This window comes from Schistocerca americana, chromosome 8 (assembly GCF_021461395.2).
Source record: "Schistocerca americana isolate TAMUIC-IGC-003095 chromosome 8, iqSchAmer2.1, whole genome shotgun sequence".
In the NCBI taxonomy this organism is placed as follows: Eukaryota; Metazoa; Arthropoda; class Insecta; order Orthoptera; family Acrididae; genus Schistocerca; species Schistocerca americana.
Genome location: NC_060126.1, coordinates 295,500,190 through 295,527,544, shown reverse-complemented (window position 1 = coordinate 295,527,544; position 27,355 = coordinate 295,500,190). Strand labels below are relative to the sequence as shown.

General features: G+C 42.7%; 1 protein-coding gene across 1 annotated transcript in view; it reads right to left on the bottom strand.

Annotated features, from left to right (window-relative positions):
• The window catches only part of LOC124545780 (cyclic nucleotide-gated cation channel alpha-3-like), a gene marked incomplete at its 3' end in the record, with an annotated part of 672,390 nt that overhangs the window by 442,836 nt on the left and 202,199 nt on the right, over positions 1-27,355 (bottom strand). The window contains exons 5-6 of the mRNA XM_047124727.1: positions 21,700-21,852; positions 2,676-2,806 (exon numbers count right to left, since the gene is read on the bottom strand). Coding sequence (XP_046980683.1) covers positions 2,676-2,806; positions 21,700-21,852 — 284 coding nt within the window. The remainder of the gene's footprint in view (positions 1-2,675; positions 2,807-21,699; positions 21,853-27,355) is intronic.

The window sequence follows — 27,355 nt, the reverse complement described above, 5'->3', positions numbered from 1 at the left end:
GAGAGGAGTCGAAGAGAATGTGGGATCAGAGTTTGGAGATGAGGAGATGTTTGGATTTGGAGGGGCATACTCCCAACTGTTATACATAGAGGGCCCCCTCATGTCACACCACTGTGCTTTGACGCCGACCACTGAAGTTTATGGTTAGATTACATTGCAGTAACACCATGATAGGGATGGATAGGCACAATAACATGCTAATTTGGATAGAAGCGGTTACCTTCCCAATGGTCAATATGACCCAGTGAGATATTTGTCTTCATTCTCTATCAACCTCATTCCTTGCAGTCGCTGCATACCTACCATGCTACTCCATGATTTAATAACAATGATAGTGAATCGTCAGAACCAAATCGCCATCCCCATCCATCTCTGAACCGTGTCGAAAACTAGTTACAGTTATGTAATGTAACTATCCACACAGTATTGAAATTAAATTGTTAGTAACAAATGGTCAATCCTTGTAAGGTTTAATGAGTTGTTTGTGAAATTCTGAAGCTATTTCCCGCTATGATTTTACTTTCTTAGTCAGTGAACCGCATGTCCACGGACAGGAGTAATAGAAAGTCCACTGAGATGCACCCAGGATACAGTGCTTAGGATCCCCTGTAACAGATTGCGTTTTTATTAAACTGCATTGAGTAATTTTATTAATCAACACTGGGTCCTGAGGAGGGATCAGTTGCCTAATTATACCGGTCAGACCAGCCAGGTGGAAAGCCCGGAAAGGAAGGGAGGTAGTCTTGCAATATAATGAATGCAAATGGGGAGGGGGTGTCTTATGTTTTCATTTGTAAAACGCTTGACCGATTTCGATGAAATTTGGAATGGAGTTACCTTTAACCCTGAGAAAAACATAGGTTACTTTAGAAAGTAAAAATAAAAAGTCAGTCGCTAATTTGGTGAAGTGGGGGAGGGCACATGTTTCTTTACATCAATGAACATATGCCACGTTGAAAAAGTACTTCATTTTGTTGCATAATGTACATGTCGTATAATGTATTGGTACTTGAACAGCGCGGTGCGTAGATACGTGATCATGCCTGCATCCGCCTGCACGCACCACTCGGCGCGTGCACATAACGAGCTGTTGGTGCCGGAACAGACAGGCAAGTAAAGGACCTGATAGTCGTAATATTGCACTTACATATTCACCATCGTTCATCATAACAAAGCCACTATTATGTGAATACAGAGACGGATAACAGCCAGTACTTAAGACAATTCTAGCGGCCAGCAGCCAATCAGAGAAGTTGGAATGAATGTTTCTTCTGCAAGGGATTGAGAGCTTTCTGACTCATTACAACCGTCTACCGGAACGAGATCCCGACATGGAACCCTGCCTTTCACGGAAATTATTTTGCCGATTGCGCTACATAGGCACGGTGTTCAAGACCCGCTCTCACGCTTTCACTTTTGGCAGTAGCTCTCATCTGCGTTACTAACTACGCAGAGTCTCTTCCACATAACTTGATGGTTAACACTTCTGGAATAAACATGTGATCTTTTTAATGTCCAAATATGTTTCGGCACCTTTGTGCAGTGAGCTGTCGGTAATTTCATCCAAAACCAAATGATGATTAATGGAATTCTGAATTTAGCGTGAACATGAATCAACTTTTTGTTCTCTGTCTCTCTTTTTCTTAATTTTATTTGTTCATAGCGATTTCAAGAAATAGTGTTGAAGCCAGAGTGACCTCAAGCCTTGTCATTTTTTAACCTCCTCAACTCACTGAACCTCAAGATGTATAAAAAAATAAAATTTTTACAAAGCAATAACACAATCGAAGTGATGCGTTAATTCACAAATCTCTCTAATATATTGTTTTTGCAGGTTATTTATCACATATTTTGACACTCAAATACACTCTCATCAATACCTATAGGGAACTTCCCGCTAACGTAGAACCATGAAATATGGGAAGAGGAAAGGTTTTACAATACACGTAAAGGAAAAAATTCCAGTTCAAGCACAAAATTAAAATATTCTCGGAAGTCTTGAAATTCCCAAGACCGATATCTTGCCAGAATAAATGTCGGTAACACATAAGAATCTTCTAAATTCTCGATTTCCGGGCCGGATGAGTCATCTATGTACATAATTAAGTTTGTACGGGACACTCGGTGGTTAAGTCCTTCTCGCTTGTATCTGGAACTTAAAAAAAAATGGTTCAAATGGCTCTGAGCACTATGGGACTTAACACCTGTGGTCATCAGTCCCCTAGAACTTAGAACTACTTAAACCTAACTAACCTAAGGACATCACACACATCCATGCCCGAGGCAGGATTCGAACCTGCGACCGTAGTAGTCGCGCGGTTCCGGACTGAGCGCCTGAACCGCTAGACCACCGCGGCCGGCTGGAATTTTTAAAAAATATAGTTGTTCATAGCTCCTGGACGCCAGACTGTAAATGCAGTTCTGACCACTGTAGCCCATCCCTATCCCTACCTCACGGCTTCTCGAAGAAAACACTCTAATTGCTCACATCTTACGTTGCAGTATTCACTTCACAGAAGTCGGTAAGTGGCTGAGCATGCAATACACTGCAAAAGACTGTAGCTACAAATGAATGCGCTGAGCGAAGTCTAGGGCATGCAAAGAGAGAGCTGGGTGTCAGCTACGAGCGGGTTGCGAGGCAAGCGTGGTGCAGGTGGCGCGCGGCGATTACTCACTCCAGGTTGCTCTCCGGCGTGGGCAGGTCGCCGATGGTGGTGAGGGTCAGCGTCGACCAGTACAGCGAGCCCAGGTACTTGCGCGTCAGCGTCGCGTACTCTCCCGGCCGGTACGGGTACACCCAGTCGCCCTGCGCAGTTCAAAAGGAGCGCGACTTCCGTTAGATACCAACTGCTTCCTCCACTGTGCTAAACTGTCACGGATGCAACTTCGTAACTCGCTTATACTATAAAAATAATGCCATAAAGCTGTCAATCACGCAATAACGTGACAGTGTAGTTTAACTCACATGCTAAAATTTGGTGCTAGATGGGAACTAGATCAAGGGTACCACAGATTCAACAATTCACAACAAGGGTACTGATACGACGCTCGGCTGGCGCCAGTACCCTTTTCTTGTAGTGTCATCTTTGGCCGGCAGCGAGTCGGTTGTTCACCGCGGCTATTTAAGCTCATTGCGATCCCCAAGCGGTTCAAAGACCCTTCAGTCCCCACCAACAACAGGTCCATCAGCCTCTTAAACACCATGGCGAAGGTCCTTTAATCGGTGCTCCTCCGCCGATTTTCCCAACTTCTAGCGGCGGCTGGGACGATCCGACCTGAACAGTTCGGTTTTACTTCGCACCTCTCTTCCGAACGTCACGTCCTCCGAATCACAGAACACGTCAGAAAAGGATTCAACGCCGCTAGGTCGACAGCTGCCGTTTTTCTGGACTTGCAGAACGTCTACGATAAGTCCTGGACCGACAACCTCGCCCACAAGATGCTGACACAGACCCCTATACTGGGTATCTATGTGAAGATTGTGGATGACTTCCTCCACGGTAGGACTTTCCTCGTGGCTCACCGGGGAATGCGTTCTGGCATTAGGTCACTGACAGCAGGCACTCCACGGGGATCCGTGCTGTCTCCCATTCTTTTTAACATCTACGTGAATGATTTGCCGGTCATCCCCGAGTACCACCTGGCACTCTATACCACTGAACGTATGACTGACGCCGTCATCGCCCGCCTCCAACGACAGGTGGACGCCACCATCACCTGTTGCCGGACAAACAAAATCGTTCTTAATGCCGCGAAAGCTGCGGCAGTCTATTTCACGAAACGGCGCCCAGTCCTCCACCGCAATATTTATATTGCAGCCGTGCAGGTGCCCTGGTTCCCGACGACCACCTATCTCGGAGTCCGGATGGACCACAAGCTGCTGTTCCACTGTCATGCAGAGTATGTCGCCAACAAGGGGCAAAAGCTGACCAGGGCCCTGTGCCCCCTCTTCCGCAGTAAGGAACTTCACCTGCCTACCAAGCTCCGTATCTACCGGGCAGTTATCCTACCTGCCCTCACGTATGGCTCCACTGCATGGGCTACGATTAGTGTCACCAGGATGCGGACGTTGCAACGCCTGCACAACAAGGTCCTCTGGTGGAGCCTACACGCGCGGACACTCAGGAGGATTTTGACTCTCCATGAGGAAGCAAATATCGTCCCCCTCAAGGAGACCATACCCAACAACTCGCGGCGGCTCTATGAGAAAGTGGCTGCCACTGTCCATGGGCTACGCCACGTTAGGACTACACATCCACGGCGCTGGCATCGCCAACCGGTTCCATTGACCATGCTATAGGAATCGGCTTCCGAAAAGGACTAGCGCTGGGCCTGACACGCACACCACGGCTGCCTCCTTTGGCAGGATTAGCGCTCCATTCCTCGTCCACTACTTTCCAATCCTACCTGCCCATGTCGGACTAAGCTTTTATGCCGGACAGAATAGTACTGTCACCGTTTCAGGGTGGCATGGGACTCCAAGTCCCACCGCCTCACCTCCAAAGAGTATTGCAGTGACGCAGTGTCACTGCCCTATGGTTTATATTTACTGGCTCACCAACACAGTTAGACCGCGGAAGGCTGGTGATGCTGTGGTGTACCGTATAAAAATAAAAAATTAAAATAACCAGCAGCGTTCAATGTGGTGTCTGTCGGTTGCGGCGGTTACAACACGGTCGGGAGATTGGCCCTTACTTCGTGCGGATGCTCATAGCATGTGGTATTACTGGAGTGCTACGGCCGGAGACGGCGAAAAGGTTTTGGGTTACGGCACGAGGCGTAGTGTTTGGCTTTTCTCGCCACGCACTGCATGTTGAGAAGAAGAGCTTGCCGGAGCGTCACCTAGCATTAGCCGTTCGCCTGCGCATATGGTGTGCGTTCCATTTAAACAGGTGCAATTGTGTGCTTATGTATATTTGTTAATGGTTAATTACTGTTGTTTTCAGTGACGAGTTTAACACGTGAAACGTGTTTCACACGTGACATGACAACGGGGTTGGGCTTTCCATCTTGGTTTCCTACCACTTGAAGACGGATCTGCAGCTATTCGCAAGGAAACCGGGTGAACTCCTCATTACTGAGTGATGGTATATCTAAAGTTGTTGTAACCTTGGTGATTCAGTACCAAAATTTGCATCTTAATTAACGAATAACGAAATACTATCTGTGAAACTACATCAGATTCCATCAAGGTGTAGTTCTGGTGGGCTCTTTCTGGGTTAAGGTAATGATCAACTGTTGCTATTACGTTTCAAGGAACAATCTTATTTACGAGTGAATTGTAATGTTTGAATCAATTTTTAAGGATTCAGATTAAAAGAGAAAACTATTTGACGAGCCTTTCTGTTTCCATGTTATGTTTCATTCTTTTATGTAATATGAGTGTGCAATTGAAAATGTGCTGTTGTAGTTGATTTATGTTTCAGTTGGACGGAGCGCAGTGTATTTCCTCCGGTAGGGTGGGGCGTGGCACCGGGGCTTGACGACTTAGCCGCTGCCAGTGGAACTGTGCTTCGTTAGACTGGGCTCCATGTTCCTGGCCTTCTGGCTCGATGTCATTGTTGAGTATTGCTGTTCTCTTTGTTCCTGGCTCTGTCGGGTCGTTAAGCCCCGTAGCTCGTTCCTCCGCCACCTCGGCGGATACACCTTTCGCTCGAAGTATGAATTTAAACTTGCAAAACTGGGTCACTCTGTAATCAGTGCCGGATCAGATTGCTGGAGGCTCCGCCTTATTAATTCTGTATTCTCTTATCAGCTATTTTATCGTATTTACACTTTGTATGCTGATTGTGAAGTTAAATTCTTATAAAGGAGAGTTTCATGTGCGCATGTTCTTAGGGGATATTTAGATGCCAAGGCTCTGTTTTTTATTAATTGTTTGTCATTTAATTAACGTCTACCTGTACTAGCAAAAACAGGATTATTCCTTAGTCAGAAGTTCGTGTGCTCGGTGTCTTCATCGCCGAGAGTTCAAGTTTTAGAAGATGCCTTATTGTTAATTGTGTGCAGTATGTTATGCCTTAATGTTACAAATGGCTCTGAGCACTATGCGACATAACTTCTGAGGTCATCAGTCGCCTAGAACTTGAATTAATTAAACCTAACTAGCCTAAGGACATCACACACATCCATGCCCGAGGCAGGATTCGAGCGTAGTGGTCGCTCGGCTCCAGACTGCAGCGCCTTAATGTTACAGCTTGCTATGAATTAATATTGCAAAAGACAAGTCATTGTGTAGGATAGCCTTGCGGTTTCAGAGTTTGGCCAGTTTTGAGTGTATTAAATATTTACATCAACAGAAATTTTCTTAATATTTTATGCATTTGCTATGCAGATTTCTACAGGGATTTAAGAAAAATTTTTATTGTGCTTGTTAAATTGATCGATTTCATTGTATTTAAATTTGGAAGCTAATAAACACTGTTTAACACAAGCAGTGTGTGTCTGGGAATAATGGCCCTGCTGCTGCCTGTCGTATTTTTGGACTCAAATAGCATGTTTCACGTACTACAAGAACACAACTCACCGACCGAATCAGTCATGAATAGCGCCGCGAGAAATGCAAGCTACATAAATGCACATGCTAGCGAAACCTGCAGATTCCACTGTTGTATTACAACACGAACGGAGACTGTGCAACGTCCGCAGTCCGTTGCAACTGTCACTCGTGGTCTCAACAGTGATCTGTGGATTGAGTGCATTTTTTCAGCGTTTCGTGAATTCGAAAGTGGTCAGACTGTTGGTTCTCGGGTGATGGGTGCTTCTGGAACCAAGACAGGCAATGTGTTTGATGACTGAGGAGGCTCCACACCGAAGATTTATTCCGCTTACAAGGAAAGCGGGAAAACATCATCCAATAAGTCACAACGTGCATGGAAGTGTATGTTGACTGATAGTGACAGACGGTCATTGAATAGGACTGAGGCGGAAAATAAGAGGACGATAGTTATAAATCTCACTGCAGAACTGAATGTCGCACTCACAAAACCTGTCGGCAACGAAACTGCACGAAGTTGATTCCAGCTCCATAAGTAGGCATTTAAAGGGCGTGGTGGAATTCCAAAACCGCTCATTGCCGTTGGAAATGAGCTTTTGAGGAAAACGTAGTTCCAGCCATAAAGCCTGGAATATGGGAAAAAGGAAGAAATTCATGTCGTCGGATGTGCCTTTTTGCGCAGTATTTTCAACTTCGAGTTTATGTCGAAGGGGTGAGACATGGTGGGTGTTCGATGATGATTTGGGCAGCCATATTGCTGTAATACCATGGGCCACGTGGTTATTTTGCAAGGTTGCGTTACTAACAAGGAAGACGTCATCATTTTGGCTGATAAGGCCCAATCAGTGACACTACGTTTGTTCCCAAATAGTGATGTTGTGTTGTAAGACGACAGGTCCTCTCTTCACACAGCCTGAAGGACTGGTTTTGTGAGCACGAGGAGAAATTGTGGCATCTCCCCTGGCCGTCACAGCCGCCAGATCATTTGAGGTCTATTTTGGAGAGAAGCGTGTGTGGTCGCTATCCATCGCCGTAATAGTTAACTGATGAGGAATGTTTTAAGATTCTGTTGAAAACAGTGCATGATCTGCATTTATCCATTCGGAGATGACTGGATGTAGCTTCGAATGCCATCGTTTTTCGTACACCGTATTAGCATGATAATGTTTTGGGTTTTTGGTGTCACCGTATTTTTATCCACCCCCTTCAATCACAAAGTTTCAATCGTCACCTCGAAAACATATAGTTGTGCTATTTATTCTTTCTCGCAAGGTAAATGTCTGCAGATGTGGTAGGCACTGGTATCACCGCTAAAGGAGAAGAAACGAAATGGTTCAGACCGTTGACAAAGCCGAATATCGTGTGCTAAATCTTTTTCTGTCTTGAGATGGGAAACAACGCTGCAGCAGTCCATGTAGAGTTGGTGGAAGTTCACGGCAACAATCAGCCATGGCGGTGACGCTAATGTTGTGGTCAAATAGGCCTGAGTGGCGATGTATGAAGTGGCAGACCATCCCTGTGAGAAGATCCGGCAACACCAGTGTTGATCAAGGTGCCAGAAGGCCATCATATCCCAATCGAGAGTATAGTAGAAGAAATGAAAACCAACTGCATTCTTGGTATGGTTGACAACTTCAGACCAGACCTGCGATTTAACATTTGCAATGGCTTCTCTTGTTAGCATTTCAGCCTCGTTGAGCGTAAATTTCTTGTTGTTTCTTGCCACTTTACTTTTCAGCAACGTCATATATTCTCAGTCGGTTTTAGATGAGCGTGATGCGGAGGAATCCTATTTAAACTATGCTCTTTAACGTTAGCCATTTCGACGACCTGATAGCGTGGAGTTCTTAGCTTGTAAAGTACTACAAGTTCCATTAACTTCGCCTTACATAAGCTAGGTTGAAGTTTATCCAAACGAACATTTCTTTGTGCCTAGAGTAAAATAACTGTCTTCCTCCACTGCATTACTGGAGCTTCATCCATCACAGCTGAGTGGTACTGCTCACTGTCCATTACTATTGTCGAATTCAGAGGAATGTTTTGCAACAGAACATTATCTTCACAGACGGTGAATGTGTTCTTGGACGCCCTCTTATATGGCGAATCTCGTGTTCAGACATGCTGCACTGTTATTATTAATGCAGCGCCAAAACGAATACTTGACGACTGTATAACACTTCAACGCCAGAAAATATCACTTCACAACGTGAGCTAATGAACGTAGATGCCTCTAATGAGCGACACCAAGTGGGCCGGCCGAAGTGGCCGTGCGGTTAAAGGCGCTGCAGTCTGGAACCGCAAGACCGCTACGGTCGCAGGTTCGAATCCTGCCTCGGGCATGGATGTTTGTGATGTCCTTAGGTTAGTTAGGTTTAACTAGTTCTAAGTTCTAGGGGACTAATGACCTCAGCAGTTGAGTCCCATAGTGCTCAGAGCCATTTGAACCATTTGAACACCAAGTGGTACTGTCTATTCACGGCTTGGCAACAGGGACGCTTTACCAACCGAACTGTTTTCGTCGTGGTAGGAAAAGCTGGCTCGCCATTGGTGTTACCTGAGCAACGGCGTCAAGTCACCTTCGGTGAACCAAACGTCAAAAGTCGCAACTAATTTTAAACGCACTATAATTTTTAACCTTATTCTGTAGCACCACATCTCAAATTATTCGATTCTCTTCTGTTCCGGTTTTCCCATAGTCCATGTTTCACTACTATACGACGCCGTGCTCCAAATACCCGTTCCCAGGAACTTCTTTCTCAAATTAAAGCTTATTTCTGATACTGACAGATTCGTCTTGCCCCAGAATGCCCTTTCTGTAGTGATTGCCCGCTTTTTATGTCCTTGTTCCTTCCATCATGGGTTATTTTGCTCCTAGGTAATAGAATTACTTGTCTTCGTCTACTTTGTGATACCCATTTCTGGTTTTTGCTATTTCTCATTATTTTCGTCTTTCTTCGATTTTCTCTGAATCCACGACATATACTTATTACACCATTCATTCCATTCAACAGGCCCTATAGTTCTTCTTCACTTTCACCGAGGATAGCATGTCATCAGTGAATTTTATCAGTGATATCCTTTCACCTTGAATTTTAATCCCACTCTTATAACTTTCTTTTATTTCCGCGACTGCTTGTTCGAATATAGATTGAACTGTAGGGTCGAAAGACTACAGGCCCTTCTTATATCCTTTTCAATTCGACAGCCTCGTCCTTGGTCTTCCACTCTTATTTTTCCTCTTGGTTCTTGTAAATATAGTATATTACCCGTCCTTCCCCATAGCTTACTCCTATTTTTCTCAGAGTTTCGAACATCTTGCACCATTTTACGTTGTCGAAGGATTGTTCAGGTCGACAAATCTTATGAACGTGTCTTGATTCTTCTTGAGTCTTGCTTCCATTATGAACCGCAACGTTCCTCTCTGGTGCCTTCACCTTTCCTAAAACCAAACAGATCGTCATCTAACAGGTCCTCAATTTTCTTTTGAATTCTTCTGTGTATTGTTGTCAGCACCTTGGATGCATGAGCTGCTAAGATAATTGTGCAATAATTCTCGGTCCCGTTGGCTCTTGATGTTTTGCCTAAAGTTTGATGGTATATCGCTAGTCTCATACGTTCTACACACCAACGTGAATGTCGTTTTGTTGTCACTGCTTAAATGATTTTAAAAATTCAGGTGGAATGTTGTCTATCGCTTCTGACCTCTGCCTTATTTGATCACAAGTCGTCCAAAGCCCTAAATTCTGACTATAGTACTGGCTCCCCTATCTCTTCCCTGGCGACTCCAGTTTGTTCTTTTATCACCTCATCAGAAAAGTCCTCCTCCTAATAGAGATCTTCAATTTCCCGTTTCCACTCTCTCCTCTGCATTTAACAGTGGAATTCCCATTTTAGTATTTATGTTACCGCCCTTGCTTGACTTACCTGTACGCTCAGTCAGTCCTTCCGACAATCATTCCTTTTTGGATTTCTTCACATTTTTCGTGGAGCCATTTCACATTAATTTCCCTGTTCTTCCTATTTATTTCATTCCTGAGCGACTTGTTTTCATATATTCCCTTTGCTCTTTCTTCTTACGTTGATGCACAGAAGTATTTCTTTTGTTACTCCCGAGAAACACAATGCCAAAAATTTAACATTAAATAAGTGTACTATTACGCTGGATCACTATGGTTGTTTGAAATATTATTCGAAGTTATTGTCCTGTGACTGACACGCAGATTTATGCCAAAAGTTGACACTGAAAAAGTTAACTTTCACAGTGGCAAATTGGTAGTTCCTGTCTTTCGCCTTCATTCTACCCGGCCAAGTAGGTTAAATTCACCTCATTTGAAAGGCTGTAGTATGACACAACGCGAATTCTAGGTGGTGAAACAGGAACGATAGACAGGTCGATGTAATCCCTGACCATTGGTAAAAAAGCATGGATTGTGATGGCGACTAGATGAGGCGTGTTTTCTGTTGCTCAGAACTAAGAGGTACGTATCTGTTGCATTACCGTTACTTGAATTTTTAAAATCTTTCAACAGCTTGAGAATTTGTTCACAAGACCATTGTAGAATTGGCTTCCTTATTCCTTTTTTAACATTTCGCAATAATGCAAGGTTAAAATGAACGTTCAGGAACTAAGTTACATGAATTTATAGAGACTGCCTTTCGATAAATTTAGGTAACTTGCTTCCTGAATGTCTATTTTAATATCCCGTGATTTGGAAATGTTAAAATGTTGTAAGTTGGCTATATGGACGAATTACAACAGGTATTAAACATTTTTTAAGCAGCTGTGTAACACGTAAAGTGTTTAGCATACAATTTTTACAAAGAATAGTGAATAAAAGAGACCGTAAATGCCTTGTGTAGTCTGTCTCACCGAGTACTGTAAACTGATAATTCTCTTTTTTACTGTATAGGTTCTTTTCAGCCCAGTCTACCTTAAACACAAGGTATAAGGCTATTACAACTACGGGAACAAATTCAAACCTCCCTCTAAGGGCGTTAAAACGCTGATGACAATAAAGAATTGTTATTAGTTCAATAACTTTAGTTTCCTATAGCCGCGCACACAGTTTTAATCTGATGTCAAGTTTGAAATCGGCACACACTGCATTATGAGGATTTCACTGGTTATTGGAACTGTCTCATTTTACCTAACGGATATTAGCGTTGGTATAATATGATATTATCTACTACCCTACCGCGATATTATTGCACCTGACCTTCTATGGCTGTTATTGGAAACAAGGAGTGACGTTACACTAAAAAAATTCAGTGTCACAAAGGAAACCGCACCACACTATGAATGCTTTCAGGACAATTGTGCATATAATTCAGTGTGTCCTAGTGTAACATCACGATAAAAGGTCACGGTAAGCCGATCAAAGCGCCTTCAGTCCCTGCTTCAATAATCTTGTGGTGGACGTACACCGTCTGCCAAAATAGCCTCAGAAGAGTGATAATATTTAAACATTTATCTTCCAATATTTCGATTGTCCATTTTGTGACTGATTATAAAATTTATACTTTAAATGCAAAACTGATAAACGTATTTAGTCATTGTACGTGGGGACATATTAGTACAGCGTTAGAGAATGTGGGTTTATATATGGCTGCCAGATACGCGGAATTGTCGTCGGATTATTTCATTATTTCATTCCTTTTGTGTCGTTATTTGTTACAATGACATGCACGTGTTATTTCTATTCATGGGCGTGTAATTACTTTTGAGACCTCACACAAATTAATTTTCCCTCTCGTACAATGCATTACGTGGAACAGTGGGCTTTGCATCGAAGCCAATAGCTTTGTCAACGACTGATGGTGTGAAACACTGGCCACTTTGAAAGTGGATTTCAGACTGGTTTCCACACCCATCTGGACAAATGTCAGGCTGGTTGTCCAACTAAGCTCATCAAAATTTAGGCCCCACACTATCATACACGTGAAAATACTCAGGACAGAATGTACAAGCATTACTGGCAGGCCGTGCACCGCTTTTCTAGCTCACATCTAATTATAAATGAGGTTTAATGATGGTTACTCCTGGGTGAGCTGTTGACCATGATGTGAAGGTCTTGGGAAGAAGAGTGGGAACAGCGTAGAAGAGAGAGACACGTAGACTTTTAATTCTCTCTGTATCCTATGATTCCGTTTTCGTGATCCAAACATCTTGAACTTAGCCCACATAGCGTTTGATAATTATTGTATACTCCTGTCGAGGTGCCACAATGGTTGTCACATTGCTATATGCGCAAAATGAATCCGAACGCCAGTTACATAATTTCAGAATTATTCAGGGATATTTTCTTAGTATTTTGATGTACGAAATCTGCACTCACCGGTGGCTTGTACCACAGTAACGGACTGAGGCAAGAAATCGGATAGCGATATGGACATACAGGATGTTTGAGAAGTGATGGTCAATATTCACATATACGACAGGTGTGATCATTCGGAACCAAAAGTCAAATAAAAATTTTCTCTGAAACGCATACCTGAAGAGCTAAGATACTGTGAAACAAATTTCTACTACTGTAAGCTCTTTGCTTTCCATAGTTCGGGAAGTGGTACTATGGACCAAAACAAGAAAAAGTGGTCTAAAATGCATCCCTTAAGAACTATGAGCCCTTTTTCTTCTTCACTACTTTGAAACACAACTCTACTAATGAACAAGTGCTCATAGCTTTTACGGTAAGCATTTTAGGGCACATGTTTACTGGACGTTTTTTCTTGTTTTGGCCCACTCCCCAAAATATGGAAAGCAAAGAGCTTGCAATAGAAGAGATTTGTTTCGCAGCATCGAAGATAAAGATTTGTTCTTAAGGTATGAGTTTTACATCCCAGGTTTACCTCACTTCTTTGTTTCGAATGCAATTCTGTCCTATCCCTGAATATTCACCATCACTTCTGAAACAAGCTTTATAAAGATGGCTGTAGTATCGCGTACGTAAGGTATAAGAGGGCAGTGCATTGTAGGAGCTGTCATTCGTACTCAGGTGATTCATATGAAAAGGTTACCGCCGTGATTATGGCAGCACAACAGGAATTTACAGAGTGCGAAAGCGGAATGTTTGTATGTTGTATGATGTATGTTGACCGGGGACCTAGAAACGATGGAGAGGCTCCGTCCCCGCCGGAGCCGCAGTGGTCCACAACCCCACGACGACTACCGCAGTCCAAAGCACTCCTCCGCCGCCCCACACCGAACCCAGGGTTATAGTGCGGTTCGGCCCCCGGTTGACCCCCCAGGGAACGTCTCACACCAAACGAGAGTAACCCCTATGTTTGTATGCTAGAGTAATGGTGGTGTACGCGTACGTGGAGAACTTGTTTGCGCAGCATTCGCTGACATCGTGTAACTGAGGCGGAATAAGGGGAACCACCCCGCATTCGCCGGGGCAGATGGAAAACCGCCTAAAAACCATCCACAGACTGTCCGGTTCACCGGACCTCGACACAAATCCGCCGGGTGTATTCGTGCCAGGGACGGGGACTAGGAGCTCATTCCCGCCCGGAAAGCCGTGCGTTAGACCGCACGGCCAACCCGGCGGGCCAGGCGGAATGGTAGTTGGTGCTAGATGCATGGAACATTACATTTCGGAAATCGTTAGGGAATTCAATACTGCGGGATCTACTGTGTCAATGGTGTGACGAGAATACCAAATTTCGGGCATTACCTCTTACAGCGGACAAACCAGGGGACAAAGGCCTTCACTTAACGAACGAGGACAACAGCTTTTGCGTAGAGTTGTCAGTGCTAAGAGAGAATTAACACTGCGTGAAATAGCCACAGAAATGAGTCTGGGATGTGTGACGAACGTCTCCATTAGGACTGTGCGCAGAAATTCGGTGTTAACAGGCTATCGCACAGATGACCTGCGCTGGCGCCTTATTAACAGCACGAGGTCGCCTCTCCTGGACTCTTGTCCATATCGGTTGGATCCTAGACGATTGGCAGTCAGTATATCGAAGCATCAATGACGAAAATAAATGAAAGGCTTAGAAGTGGAATCAAAATTGAAGATGAAAAGTTATCGATGGTATGATACACTAATGACATTGATATCCTCAATGAAAGGAAAGAAGAATTATATGATCTGCTGAATGGAGTGAATGGGCTAATGAGTACATAATATGGATTGTGAGTAATAAGAAGTAATAAGAAGTAGCAAAAATGACAAAGGATGAGAAACTTAACACCAGGACTGATGGTCATGAAGTGTATAAAGATAAATAATTGTGCTACCTAAGCAGCAAAATACCCAATGTCGGACGGAGTGCCGGCCGGGGTGGCCGAGCGGTTCTAGACGCTACAGTCTGGAGCCGCGCGACCGCTACGGTCGCACGTTCGAATCCGGCCTCGGGCATGGATGTGTGTGGTGTCCTTAGGTTAGTTAGGTTTAAGTAGTTTTAAGTCCTACAGGACTGATGACCTCAGCAGTTAGGTCCCATAGTGCTCAGAGCCATTTGAACCATTTTTTTTTTCGGACGGAGTATGGAGGACATCAAAAGCAGACTAGCACTCGCATAACGGGCATTCCTGCCCTGGAGAAATCTACTAGTATCAAACATTGGCCCTAATTTCAGGAAGAATTTTTGAGAATGTACGTTTGTATGGTAGTGAAACATGAATTGTGGGGAAAATCGCAACAGAAGAGAACCGAGGCATTTAAGATGTGGTGCTACAGACGAATGTTGAAAACTATGTCTATTGATAAGCTAAGGAACGAGGAGGGTCTGCAAAGAATCTAAGAGGAGAGGAATATGTGTAAAACACTGACAAGAAGAAGAGACAGGATGATAGGGCATCTGTTAAGACATCAGGTAATAATTTCCATGGTACTAGAGGGAGCTGCAGAGGGCAAGAATTGTAGATGACAGAGACTGGAATATATCCAGCAAGTAATTGAGGGCGTAGGCTACAAGTGCTTCTCTGGGATGAAGAGGTGGTGGGTCACATTAAACCAGCAGAAGACAGATGACTCAAAATTGGAGTCAGGGTAATATTAGCAAGATATTTACATAAGGTGCATAGATATTAACTTCTCATCAGTGGACTTAACGATACCATTACATATCAATGTCAGTTTTTTTGTAGGTTCATTCCACGTCCACTGAATACACACAAACACACACACTCACTCACTCGCACACACACACACACACACACACACACACACACACACACACACACACACATGCACACACACAAACATACACACTCACACTGCACAGAAACACACCCCTCTTACACAATGTTTAAATGAGGCAGTCCAAGGACTTACTACACGCTAAGTATAGACTCCTGTATGTACAGAAAACGTCGATTCGTTTTCTTCATTCCTTTTTGTTTAAAGTTATTTTAAGCGCAACTTTATATGTTCATTTCTGACAATGGTCCCAACTTAGTACAGTGTGATATTCTGTTTTACGATGTCTGTTAACAGATATGTGGCGAAATCACACAGAACGGTGCTTGTGATGGTGCATGTTAGATAAGGATTTCATGATCAGAAACACTGTTTGCCGACAGAATATGTTCTTGAGAATGTATCGTTGAATCGATATCACAGTTGACTAGTTTGAGGACGCCCTACAGAACGGGCACGAAACTATACTTTACGAAAACGTTTTGTTTATAACGAAAAATAACAGAATATTCCTGTGACCCAGGAGAACGATGCAACACGGGATGAGAAACATTTTGCTGGGGTTGACTGAGTCTATATACTCCAAAAACGAAGTAGCAAATGTCCAACCTAACGCCATAGGCGTCTCTTAGACACACGGTACATATGAAAGTGCGGATGTGTGTGTGTATGTGTGTGTGTGTGTGTGTGTGTGTGTGTGTGTGTTGTAGTATGACTCTGTACTGCCTAGAGCAATTTCAACCAGTTTTGATACACATATCACGTACTACCGGCAAAAACTTCATGTGAGGCTAGAATACCATCACAGATCCTAGGAATTGAAGTGGATGGCGAGGAATGTTTGGTGGCGTAAGAATATAAAAATCACGAATAATGGTGTCGAATCCATAGTATTGGTGGTTGGAAGGTTAAATGTGACAACTGACCCACAGGTATACTGTAGGTGTGGAAGGAAGAAGTGGTGTGGCGTGCGAAGCATAAGTCAGGATTTGTGGAGCAAGATTGAATTGATTTAATAACTAATTTATTCTTTCATCTGAATGCGAAGTACAAATGTTGTATAATCCGTCTTTGGGTTACATTAATATTACAATCAAGCTACAAAAGAAATTACTTCATAACGTGTATACTTTACATATACTTTAAAAAATATATACTTAAGTTTTTTCTCCACGAGAGACATTTCTTTTCCATTCGTATCAGAGATACGAAAAATTAATAAACTAGAATCACAGGATACACAACTAGTCTCTCTTAAACTGACGTGATCGAAAATGTCCTGGGATCTTGCAAATGTCAGATATTCCTGCAAAACTCGAAGCAAAAATCTACAATTGAATCTCCAGAAAGCAATACCTTTTGAGATATGGGACGTTTTACTTGTGGCAAGTAATGTGAGATAGGCAAATTACCCCAATACACACGTGTGGGTAGATGCAAATCATCGATCAGTCATGGAGGTGAGGCATCAGGACAGCTTCGTATAAGTGTACGGGTAGAAAACGTCGGTGACAGACTCGTACGGATATACGCTTTGCCAGCAGGTCAACAGATACTGTGTATCATCGATTTCTGAGCACTGAATTATCAGCGCTACAAGAGAAACTTATACTTGCAGAGACAGGACGGCTATGTCTTATGCACGATGGGGCACCACTCCATTTTCTACAGGAAGTGCGACATTAGCTCACCGCAACGTTTCACGGTTGATGGATTGGCCTCCTCATTAACTGGACCAGAATCCTTTTCATTTCAGGCTATGGGGACATTTAAATGGGAATGTCCAACCCACCGGCAACTTGGAGACGTTACAGGGGAGTCTCATCGATGCGTGTCGTGCAGTCCGTGGACAGCCATTTGCATTTGAAAGGGTGTGTGATTCACTGGGAAGGAGGGCTGAAGGATGCGTGGTAATCAGATAGCTGCGGTTATAGTGTCTGCTTTTGCGTGACGGACAGATGGGAATGAGAGAACAGATTGGTCTATATCTCAATAGTTATTGGTTTCTAGACACATCAGTATATTAACTTTTCTTTTAGTTTTGACCAATCTACGTCGACACCATATTTCGCAAGCCGTCTAACGGTGTATGGCGGAGGGTACTTTTGGTACCACTTACTGATCACCCTTCCCTGTTACACTCGTGGAAGGCGTGTAGGAAAAATAAGTGTCTCTAAGCCTCAATATTAGTTTTAATTTCTCAAATTTTCTCGTGGTAGTCATTTCGCGAAGAGTATGTAGGAGGACGAAGTACGTCGTCCGGCTGTTCCTGAAAAGTCCTCTCTCGAAATTTCAGTAGTAAACTTTTCCACAGTGCACAGTGCCTTTATATGACTTCTGCCGCTGGAGTTCGTTGAACATTTCTGTAACGCCCTTGAGCTGACTGAACGATCCTATGTCGAAACGCGCCGCTCTTTGTTGGATCTTCTCTATCTCTTCCATCAGTCGTACCTGGGAAGGATCATGGACAGTAATCAAGAATCGATCGAACAGGCTTCTTGTACTCCACTTCTTCCGTGAATGAGTTAATTATCCTTAAGAGTATTCCCATGAATGTGTCTGGCATCTGCTTTTCCTGCTGTTGGTCTTACGTAGTCCTTCCAGTTAAGATCGCTCTGGATAGTTACTCCTAGATATGCGTAGATACTGTTCGCAACAATTTGTCGTAATTAGTGTAGTTGTTTGGTGGTTAATATGTTTTTCTATGTCTGCGCTTTATGTCACAGTTATTTACGTTCAGTGTCAAGTGCTAGAACCTCCACCACTCATAAACCACTGTAGATCATTCTGCAAATAAATACTGTCTTCTGGCGCTGTACTTTCTTATAGCTACCGCATCAGGTGCCAACAGTCCTAAAGAGCTTCCTACGCTTTCTACTAGATCATTTATATACAATGCAAACAGTAAAGAACCTATCATATTACCTTGAGGTGCTCACCAAAGTACCTTTACGTAAATCTGTCGATTTTATTCACTTCAGATAGATGCGCTGAATTCTGTCCCTGTAAACTCGCAGTTTGTCAATAAACGTCAATGCTGGACGGTGTCAGATGCCTTGCTGAAGCTAGGGAATACGGAATCATCCTGAGCGTCGTCATCTGAGCGCCATGGATCTCAAGGAATAACAGCGCGAACTGCGTTTCGTAGGATCTCTGTTTATAGTATACGTGTTGATTTTTATGGAGTTTCCGTTCCAAAAACGTCACAGTTCTTGAGAATAAAACACGTTCCACAATTCTAAAACAGATTGAGGTTAACCACATCGGTCTATAATTACACTGAAGCGCCAAATAAACCGGTATATGCGTGCGTAATCAAATACGGAAATATGTAAACAGGCAGAACACAGCGCTGCGTTCGGCAGCGCCTACATAAGACAACTATCGGGCGCAGTTCTTAGATCGGTTACTGCTGCTACAATGGCAGATTATCAAGATTTAAGTGATCTCCACCCTCTAGTATTCTTACGGATTTAGGACGGCCCTGCAGCACTACTTCAGACATTAGTCGAATCCATGCCGCCGGTCGCGGTGGCCGTGCGGTTCTAGGCGCTCCAGTCCGGAGCCGCGCTGCTGCTACGGTCGCAGGTTCGAATCCTGCCTCGGGCATGGGTGTGTGGAATGTCCTTAGGTTAGTTAGGTTTAAGTAGTTCTAAGTTCTAGGGGACTGATGACCACCGCAGTTGAGTCCCATAGTGCTCAGAGCCATTTGAACCATTTTTGAATCCATGCCACGTCGTGTTGCAGCACTTCTGCTCGCGGGGCCCTACACCATATTAGGCCGGTGTACCAGTTTCTTCGGATCTTCAATGTATGTACAGCTATTCTACGACCCTTCTTGGAGACTGGAATAACCTACGTTTTTTTTCCAGTCGGTAGGTACTCTTCGTTGTTGCAGCGATCTGTGGTAAACTGCCGTTAGTAGAGGAGCAAGTTCATCAGCATAAAGCTATCTCATCAGGTCTTGATGGTTTTCCACTACTAGGCGTCTGTATTTGCTTTTGCCGGCCGATGTGGCCGAGCGGTTCTAGGCGCTTCAGTGTGAAACCGAGCGACCGCTACGCTCGCAGGTTCGAATCCTGCCTCTGTCATAGATGTTTGTGATGTCCTTAGGTTAGTTAGGTGTAAGTAGTTCTACGTTCTTGGGGACTGATGACCTCAGAAGTTAAGTCCCATAGTGCTCAGAGCCATTTGAACCATTTTGTAGTTGTTTTTATGTTCCACTATCGATTATCTCAATTTCTGCCAGTCCGGCAATCGTGCGATGACTGAAAGGAAGGACCATGTTGCAATCTTCCAGGGGGAAACAATTTCGGAAGGCCAAATTCAGTATTTCGGCATTCTTTTTGTTATCTTCCTTTTCGGCGCCAAGATGTTTACTGAGTGACTCAATACTACTTCCTGTAGTAGTAAGTGATACGTAATTTTAAAACACCTTGTATAGGCCATTAAATTGCAATTTGTGTGAAGTTTGTTTATTGTACATTGGCCTTTTAACATCACTGTGACGTGATTGAAATGAGTTGGTTGATCAGCATATCCCAGGATGGATGTGAAAAATCGCCTAGAACTCACATCCTGACTGAACGGTGTACCGACGGTCGTTAATTCCACGAACTATTTGGATCATATCTCTGTCTTCATACACCTTATGTGACACGAACAGACGTCTCTCGTATACATTGCAGACGTAAACCGGCGTTACGACTCACATCCATGAGCTAATGAATTACGTTTTTGTCCCTCTCAACAGTTGCTCCAAATTATGACCACCATGGCGTACAGAAAACTGAAACTGAAGATTAAACTGCGACATCGTGTGTTTCGATTCTCGCCACAGGCGGTTACAGCAACAGCGTGCAGTACCAATATCTTTACATTGGTCATTAATAAGTGACAATACACACCGAGCGATATGGCCCACTGCTTAAGACAGCATTCTTGAGGGTGATGTTTCAAATCTTCGTCCGGCCATCGGGCTGTAAGTTTACAATGGTTCCTCCAGATCGATTAACGCAAATAGCTGGATGGCTACATTCAACTGGAGATGACTGTATTCCTTCACAATCTGTCGCTAATGACATAGCCGTCGCTGGGCGTTACACACTAATCTTCCTGTCTTGATTTTAGACGTTTAGACTGTTCAGAAATAATTGTGAGACTTCAGTGCATGTGCTTCGTTTGGACTATGACTACGGGATTTTTTACAATCCAAAGGTAGGCTGAAAAGAAGCGTCAGCAGAACAGAATGAAATAATTGAAAAACTACGATTACAAATTCGCAATATTGAGAACATGGTTAAGTCCATATCTGCAAAACGTTCCGTAGTTTCCTGCCACAAAATTTATAGCAAAGCATTTCTCCTTCTGTGTTTGACTTGTTATCTGTTTTACACAAGAAGAGGGTGTGCTAAGAAGTAATGCCTTCGAAATTTTTATGTTGAACTTTTTAATTAAAGCAAATGTTATTAATATTCTTCATCTTTATTCCTCATGTCTAAATGTTTATTTCTCAACGTCATCACCCTAGTGACGAACAAATTTCTCCTAACGAGAGACCAGTTTGTTGATGCCGTCACTAGGGAGCCACAACCGCCCACCCGCTTGCAACGCTTCAGCACAACGCTTCAGCACTATTAAATTGAAATCCTCGAAGGTGTTCCTTAAGTTCTGCAAACAGATGAAAATCGGATGGGGTCAAGTCGGGAATGTATTGGGAATGGGCGATTACAGTGAACTCAAGCGCTCTTGGGTGGCCCGGCAGTACCATGCGGAAGGTTATGGTGCTCAGTTTGATTTCGATCTCTTCCGGTTCTCTCAAATACACCACCATCATACATGTTACAATTCGAAGCCCTCTAGCAGCATAAATCTGTAAATATGTAACCATTGCGAATAAGGATGTAGAATGCTAATAACGTTTGTTTTATCTGAAAATCTTCGATAGTTAAATTCGGAGGCATTAATTTTTAGCACGTCTCGCATTTGTGTAGTATTCTCGCATTGGTAAATGATACTTTAGTGTTGGAAACTACTGAAACAAAACTTGTTGCGTACCTGGAACTCCTCGGCCTCACTCAGCAAGTAGTAGAAGCAGCCGAACCAGTGCGCCAGGATCATGAGGATGTGGATGAGGTTGACGACGCGCCACAGGTTGGGGTAGACGGTGCGCGACTCCACCATGTAGTAGTAGTCGTAGACGCGGTACACCTGTAACACACAACGGCTCTCCTAGCTGACGTCATAGGTACAGGCTGCATGCTTTCATACGCAATGAGTCACCATCACTGGTAAAGAAAGAGACACGAAAGATGTGACAAAGCATGCGTGTTATATACAACATCACAACTTCTTTTCATCCAACGCTCTCACTCCTGTCTCTCTCTATCTTTCTGTATTCTTGCTCCAGTCTCTGTCTTCCTTTCTGCCGCTTTGCCTCCCTCCTTCTCTTACCCCTCTTTCTTCTTCGTTTGTTTGTGTGTGTGTGTGTGTGTGTGTGTGTGTGTGTGTGTTTGTGTATGTGTGTGTTCCTGTTTGAGTAAGAAAGAGGGAGGGAGGGAGGAACCAAGCACTAGCCTCATCACATAGCACTTTATAATTAAAGTGCAGCGATTCTCAGTGGTCCATTGTGGCCTGCCCGGGTATTGCCCGGGTACATATTTTTTCCAATTCTACTTGCTCGTCTCCTTCTTCCACTTTCCTCTGCCCATCTCTTCCCCCCTCTCTCTGTCCTCCCCCTCTTCCTGCCTATCTCCTCCTCCCCTCTCTAATCTTCTCCTCCCCCTTCTTTCAGTCCATCTTCTGCTCCCGTTCTCTCTTATGATCTCTTTATCTTTGGTTTCTCCGTCCATCTCCTTCTCACCCTCTTTCCATCCATCTCCTCCTCTTTCCTTTCTGTGTCTATTTCCTACTCCCCTTACCTTCTACTCTCTTCCCTTCTCCTCCTTTCTTTTGACACACATCTGTTTTCATCCTCTCCATCCGCCACTCTATCAACCTCTTCCTCCCCCCTTTTCTCTCCACTTTATCTCTCCCCTCCCATAGGCAGTCGTTGATTCTTACCCACACTGCATTTCTTTCTAGATAGCAAGTAATAATTGTACCTATTTCGGAACATATCCTGGCATTTAGGAGGAGATTTCAGCCCACAGCTTTGGCAGCATAGGTAAATGTTACCTATGTTTCACATATATATTTAACATATTTGTGCAGATATATCATCTGTATCTCTAGCGAATTTAGCCCTGCAGTTTCGTTTTCACGCAGCCGAATGCTTATGGCGACATATCGCCTGAACTGTGTGTCGTACAATATAATTCTGCAGGTATGTCCAGTCGTATACGTGTACGCTGTCTCCGAAATTTGCTGTGAATAGAGTAAGTAACAAAGAAGTAATAAATTAAAGTTTATGGTATGATGCGTAAGTTTGTCATGCAACTCAGTATTTATAACAACATACCTGCTGAACTATGCGTCGTACAATGATATATTTTTGTAGGTGCATGCAGTTCTGAGGTGTTACAGTTACAGGGAGAAACTGCATCCTATTTGGTGAGCGACCTGTGTAATAGCACTCGGAGCACCTCTCTGGTCTGAGGAAGGTGGTGGCAGCTAGCTGGGTGCAGTTAGCGTTTCCGTCTGGTATACACTGTCATACAGGGGGCCATCCGCTCGTTTCTTGACCATGACGTCCAGGATTGGCAGTCTTTTCTCTGTCCTCATAATTTTTGTCTTCCATGGAGCCAAATTACGAGCATGTCCTCCACATAGCGAAAAATGCAAGTAGATTTCCATCTTGATGACTGCAAGGCTTTCTCCGCGAAGTGTTCGATGTAGAGATTGGCAGGCACAGGTGAGAGAGGGCTACCTATTGCAGCTCCCTTCGTCTGTTCGAAATATTCTCCATTGAAGAGAATATGTTGAAGAATCACAAATTTTAAGTGTGTTAGATGGTTAACTTACTAACAACTCAGAAATTCGATGTAAACAGTTTGAACGAGTAGTAAGTTTGGCAGTTACAAGAATGTTTTATTACCGAACGAACTAGATCGCCATTCAGTAAATCTGAGTTACCAGTTCACCAGTTAAAAGACGATGCACTGCAAAGTCAATCCTTTTAGAATTAAAATTAGGGAAATACTACTCCTTAGATTCATTTTCATTGCTGAAAGCGGCAAGTATCTGTCACATGGTAAAACATATCTGTAAAATAAAGCATAAATTCTAAGAACTGCTTTATTCTTTTTTGACTTTTGTCAACACTGTGCATATTGCACTTACAAAATCGCAACACGAATAGCTGTAGGCAGCACAAAGCGATAGAGTTTTTTTGCAGAACTTCGTTACGAAACCACTTTGCTGGGAGTATGTGCTTAGCTTTCCGTTTCTACATGTTCACTCTGTGAAGCGAAGTTCGTAGCAGTAGGTATTTTACATTCATCACTTTTATGCACTACATTTAATAACACACATTATTTTATTATGTGACCGAGTGAGGTGGCACAGTGTTTAGCACACTGGACTCGAATTCTGGAGTACGATGGTTCATACCCGCGTTGGGCCATACAGATTCAGGTTTTCCGTGAATTCTCCTAAGCAACCCCAGGCAAATGCCGGCATGATTCCTTTGAAAGGGCGCGGCCGATTTCCTTTCCCGTCCTTGACACAAAATGAGCGTATGCACCGTCTCTATGACTCGCGATGTGGAAGGAACGTTAAAGCCAATCTTCCTTCCTTCTTTCTTCTGTTATGTGAGCTGCAGCTTAGCACCTGCGGATTATCTCTCGGTTACTCAATGAGCACAGTTTCTAACATTTTACTGATATTAATTGTTTCAAATATCTACCGTCTTAATATTTTATCAGTTTAAATCTCTCAGCATTTTTATTATACTATGACGATGTGTTAACATCATCTCTATCCATCTCCTCCTCTCTATCTCCTCTCCTCCCGTCACTCTTTGTCCATCTCCTCTTATCCCCACCCCCCTCTAATCTTGAGCCTTATTTATTTTTACTGCAACAAATCCTCGATTTGGAACTGCAGTCACATAAAATGAGTGGATAAATCCGTTGGGATCATTGGTATACGGGATATGAAAGACATCTACCAGTTGCTGGACCTGTTGGGATAGTAGTTTCAGTGACTCTATTTCGCACGGTTTTAATCTGAGAAAGCGGAAGGATTACAAAGTTTTGGACAATTCAGATTCTGTGGTAGTATTCTAATCATAAGAAGATGAGTCGTAAATACAAATTTCCTGTTCTGTGTCAAAACTGACTACAGAGGAATAAAACAAAACCGCACATACTTGTTTGTACAATGATCGTTTAGTACTGCGTATGAGGACAAATGATACGTAGGGGCGGAATAGTTTATATAACAGTTTAAATTCTCTGCTGTCCTTGTTAAAACTGACTGCCGGAAGTAAAACTTAACCACGCATTTTCACTGTCCAGAAAAGCAAAGAATTTCCATTTTCAAAGTCGGTTTTAACAGAAGACCTATACAGCGTTGTTTAAAAATACGTAGCCAATGTCCGTCTGAATCGTTATTAGAGTATCGAGTATAAATTTTTTAGTCTCGTCTTTTATTGTACTATTGGAAGTATATCACTCAAAAATTTGTCGAGATTTTTTGTAACAGCTTTAAACAACATTCGCTCACTGTATAGTAGTATAGATGAAATAAATAGTAAACATGCTATTTTATCAAAATCAGTGACGTTGTGCTTGATTCTCCTTTGGTTCCACATTACAGTCACAACAAGCCTTTAAAATAAAACTTTCATGTATGAACATGGTTTGGGCCTACCAGAGCAGTATGTCAGCGACCCTTATCATAGTATGTTAAATCGTTTGAATCGTGTAACGTCGCTGTAATCCCTGTATTTAATTTGCGCTCAGTCCTTATGATGAGACGATTGTTTAGTAATTTTTCGACGGCAACATCTCATTAAGACGTATTTGATATTTACTGAGTTTTTTTTCAGTATTGCCTTTGAAAACAAGTGTACATGCGGAAATCGAGTAAATGAAACAAATGAATAATAAAAGCTAATAAATTACGGCAACGATTTCATTCAAAAAGTTTGGATGTTGTTTAGAATTATGATTGAAAAATATCTTGAGGAAACAGTTATCTTTCTGCCGATCGACAGAGAACAATTTCAGCTGAGTCGGTGATTGAATGAGCTACAATTGAGTCAGCATTCACAGTGAATTCGGATCCTGCATGCGGCCCTTTCTGAAGATTTTGTTTAGCTGGCTTGGTTACAGTGCGCATTACAACACGCATATCCACAGTATTCTATTCTAGTAACTTGAAAGTGTTGTAAATCATTGAGTTTATCAAGATTGCTGTGCCAGTTATACTTTCAAATGGCGTCATGAATTTCTTATTTCATTTGTCAATGACACTTGAACCACGATAATAAATCACCTATTCCAGCCAAGATAAATTTACGGTAACGTTGTCCAGGATGTCTATATTGTTTTCCTCAGATAAAATCTATTATCTCCTTAATGAGGCAGCAAAAGTGCTAAAAATATTTCGCTCAACATTCGTGTATGAAAGATCTTTATTCGAGTATCAAACGAAATAAGTCACAATTACAAGACAAGCTCAGTGCGAAAATCTGTGAAACTCTCTCTCCGTATGCTGACAGGTTGTGCCAGATGCCAATTATACCATGTCTTCATCACTCAAAAAACCATTGAATAATAATCAAAATTTGTTGTATTTGTGATCTGGGCTGTTGAGAAATGTTAAATATAAATGCAAGTCATATGTAACGACTACATTGTCATTTAAATTGTGGCATGTTCACAGTTTCCCCCTCCTCACGCACAGACACCATGTCGTGTTGGAGGGGGAACCCTGCAGCTAGGGTGAGCGCTATGGTACTCGTGGTAGGGAATGGCTCTTGAGCCGATTTCTTGAGCAAAATATGTACTTCCATTTGCAGGGATAAAGAGAAAAGGTGATAAGTATGGCGCTGAACATGACATGTCCAGCACCAGCTCTCACAGATGTATCACCCATAAGTCTGCCAGATAGATGCTGTGGTTTATAAAAGCTGACTGCAGGTTTATATAGCTGTTTCGTACTGTGAAATGTAATGGAAATGATTAATGGGGGCTCCACCTGAACATTTAACTTTTCTTATACTTTCCTAATTTCAACTGAATTTTAAAAACATATTAATCAAGTAAAGATGTAACAATATCGAAGCTATGAAGTCAGAGCTTCATTGGTTTTTGAGTTCTGAATTTTTAATATGTCAATGGTATTTTTGAAAGCAATTTTTGGTAATCAGATTTGAGTTTTCACGTTCCAGAATTTTAGGTACATTTGCAAGAAATTGTTGAACAGTTCCACGCAATCATTTTATGAGAAACACTATAAACTTCTTTCTATTTTTTCAAGTTCCAGACTTAAATTTTCTTCATTACCGATACATAAATGTGGTAATAAAATAGACTAATGACGTTTTCGATAGTATTTATGCGTTAAAGTATGCAAATACCTCAAAATTACTTCCTGAAAAATTTTAATTAAGATTGGTTACTGTTCCAGATAAAAAAAGGTAGCATCTAACTTAGAAAAACAAACTTATGGTAAAATGGATTTTAAAATTTAGTTAAAAAATGAATGCTGGTACAAGACACAGATCCAGTAGCATCACACATTCCCCCTTCCTGCTCCTTTAAGC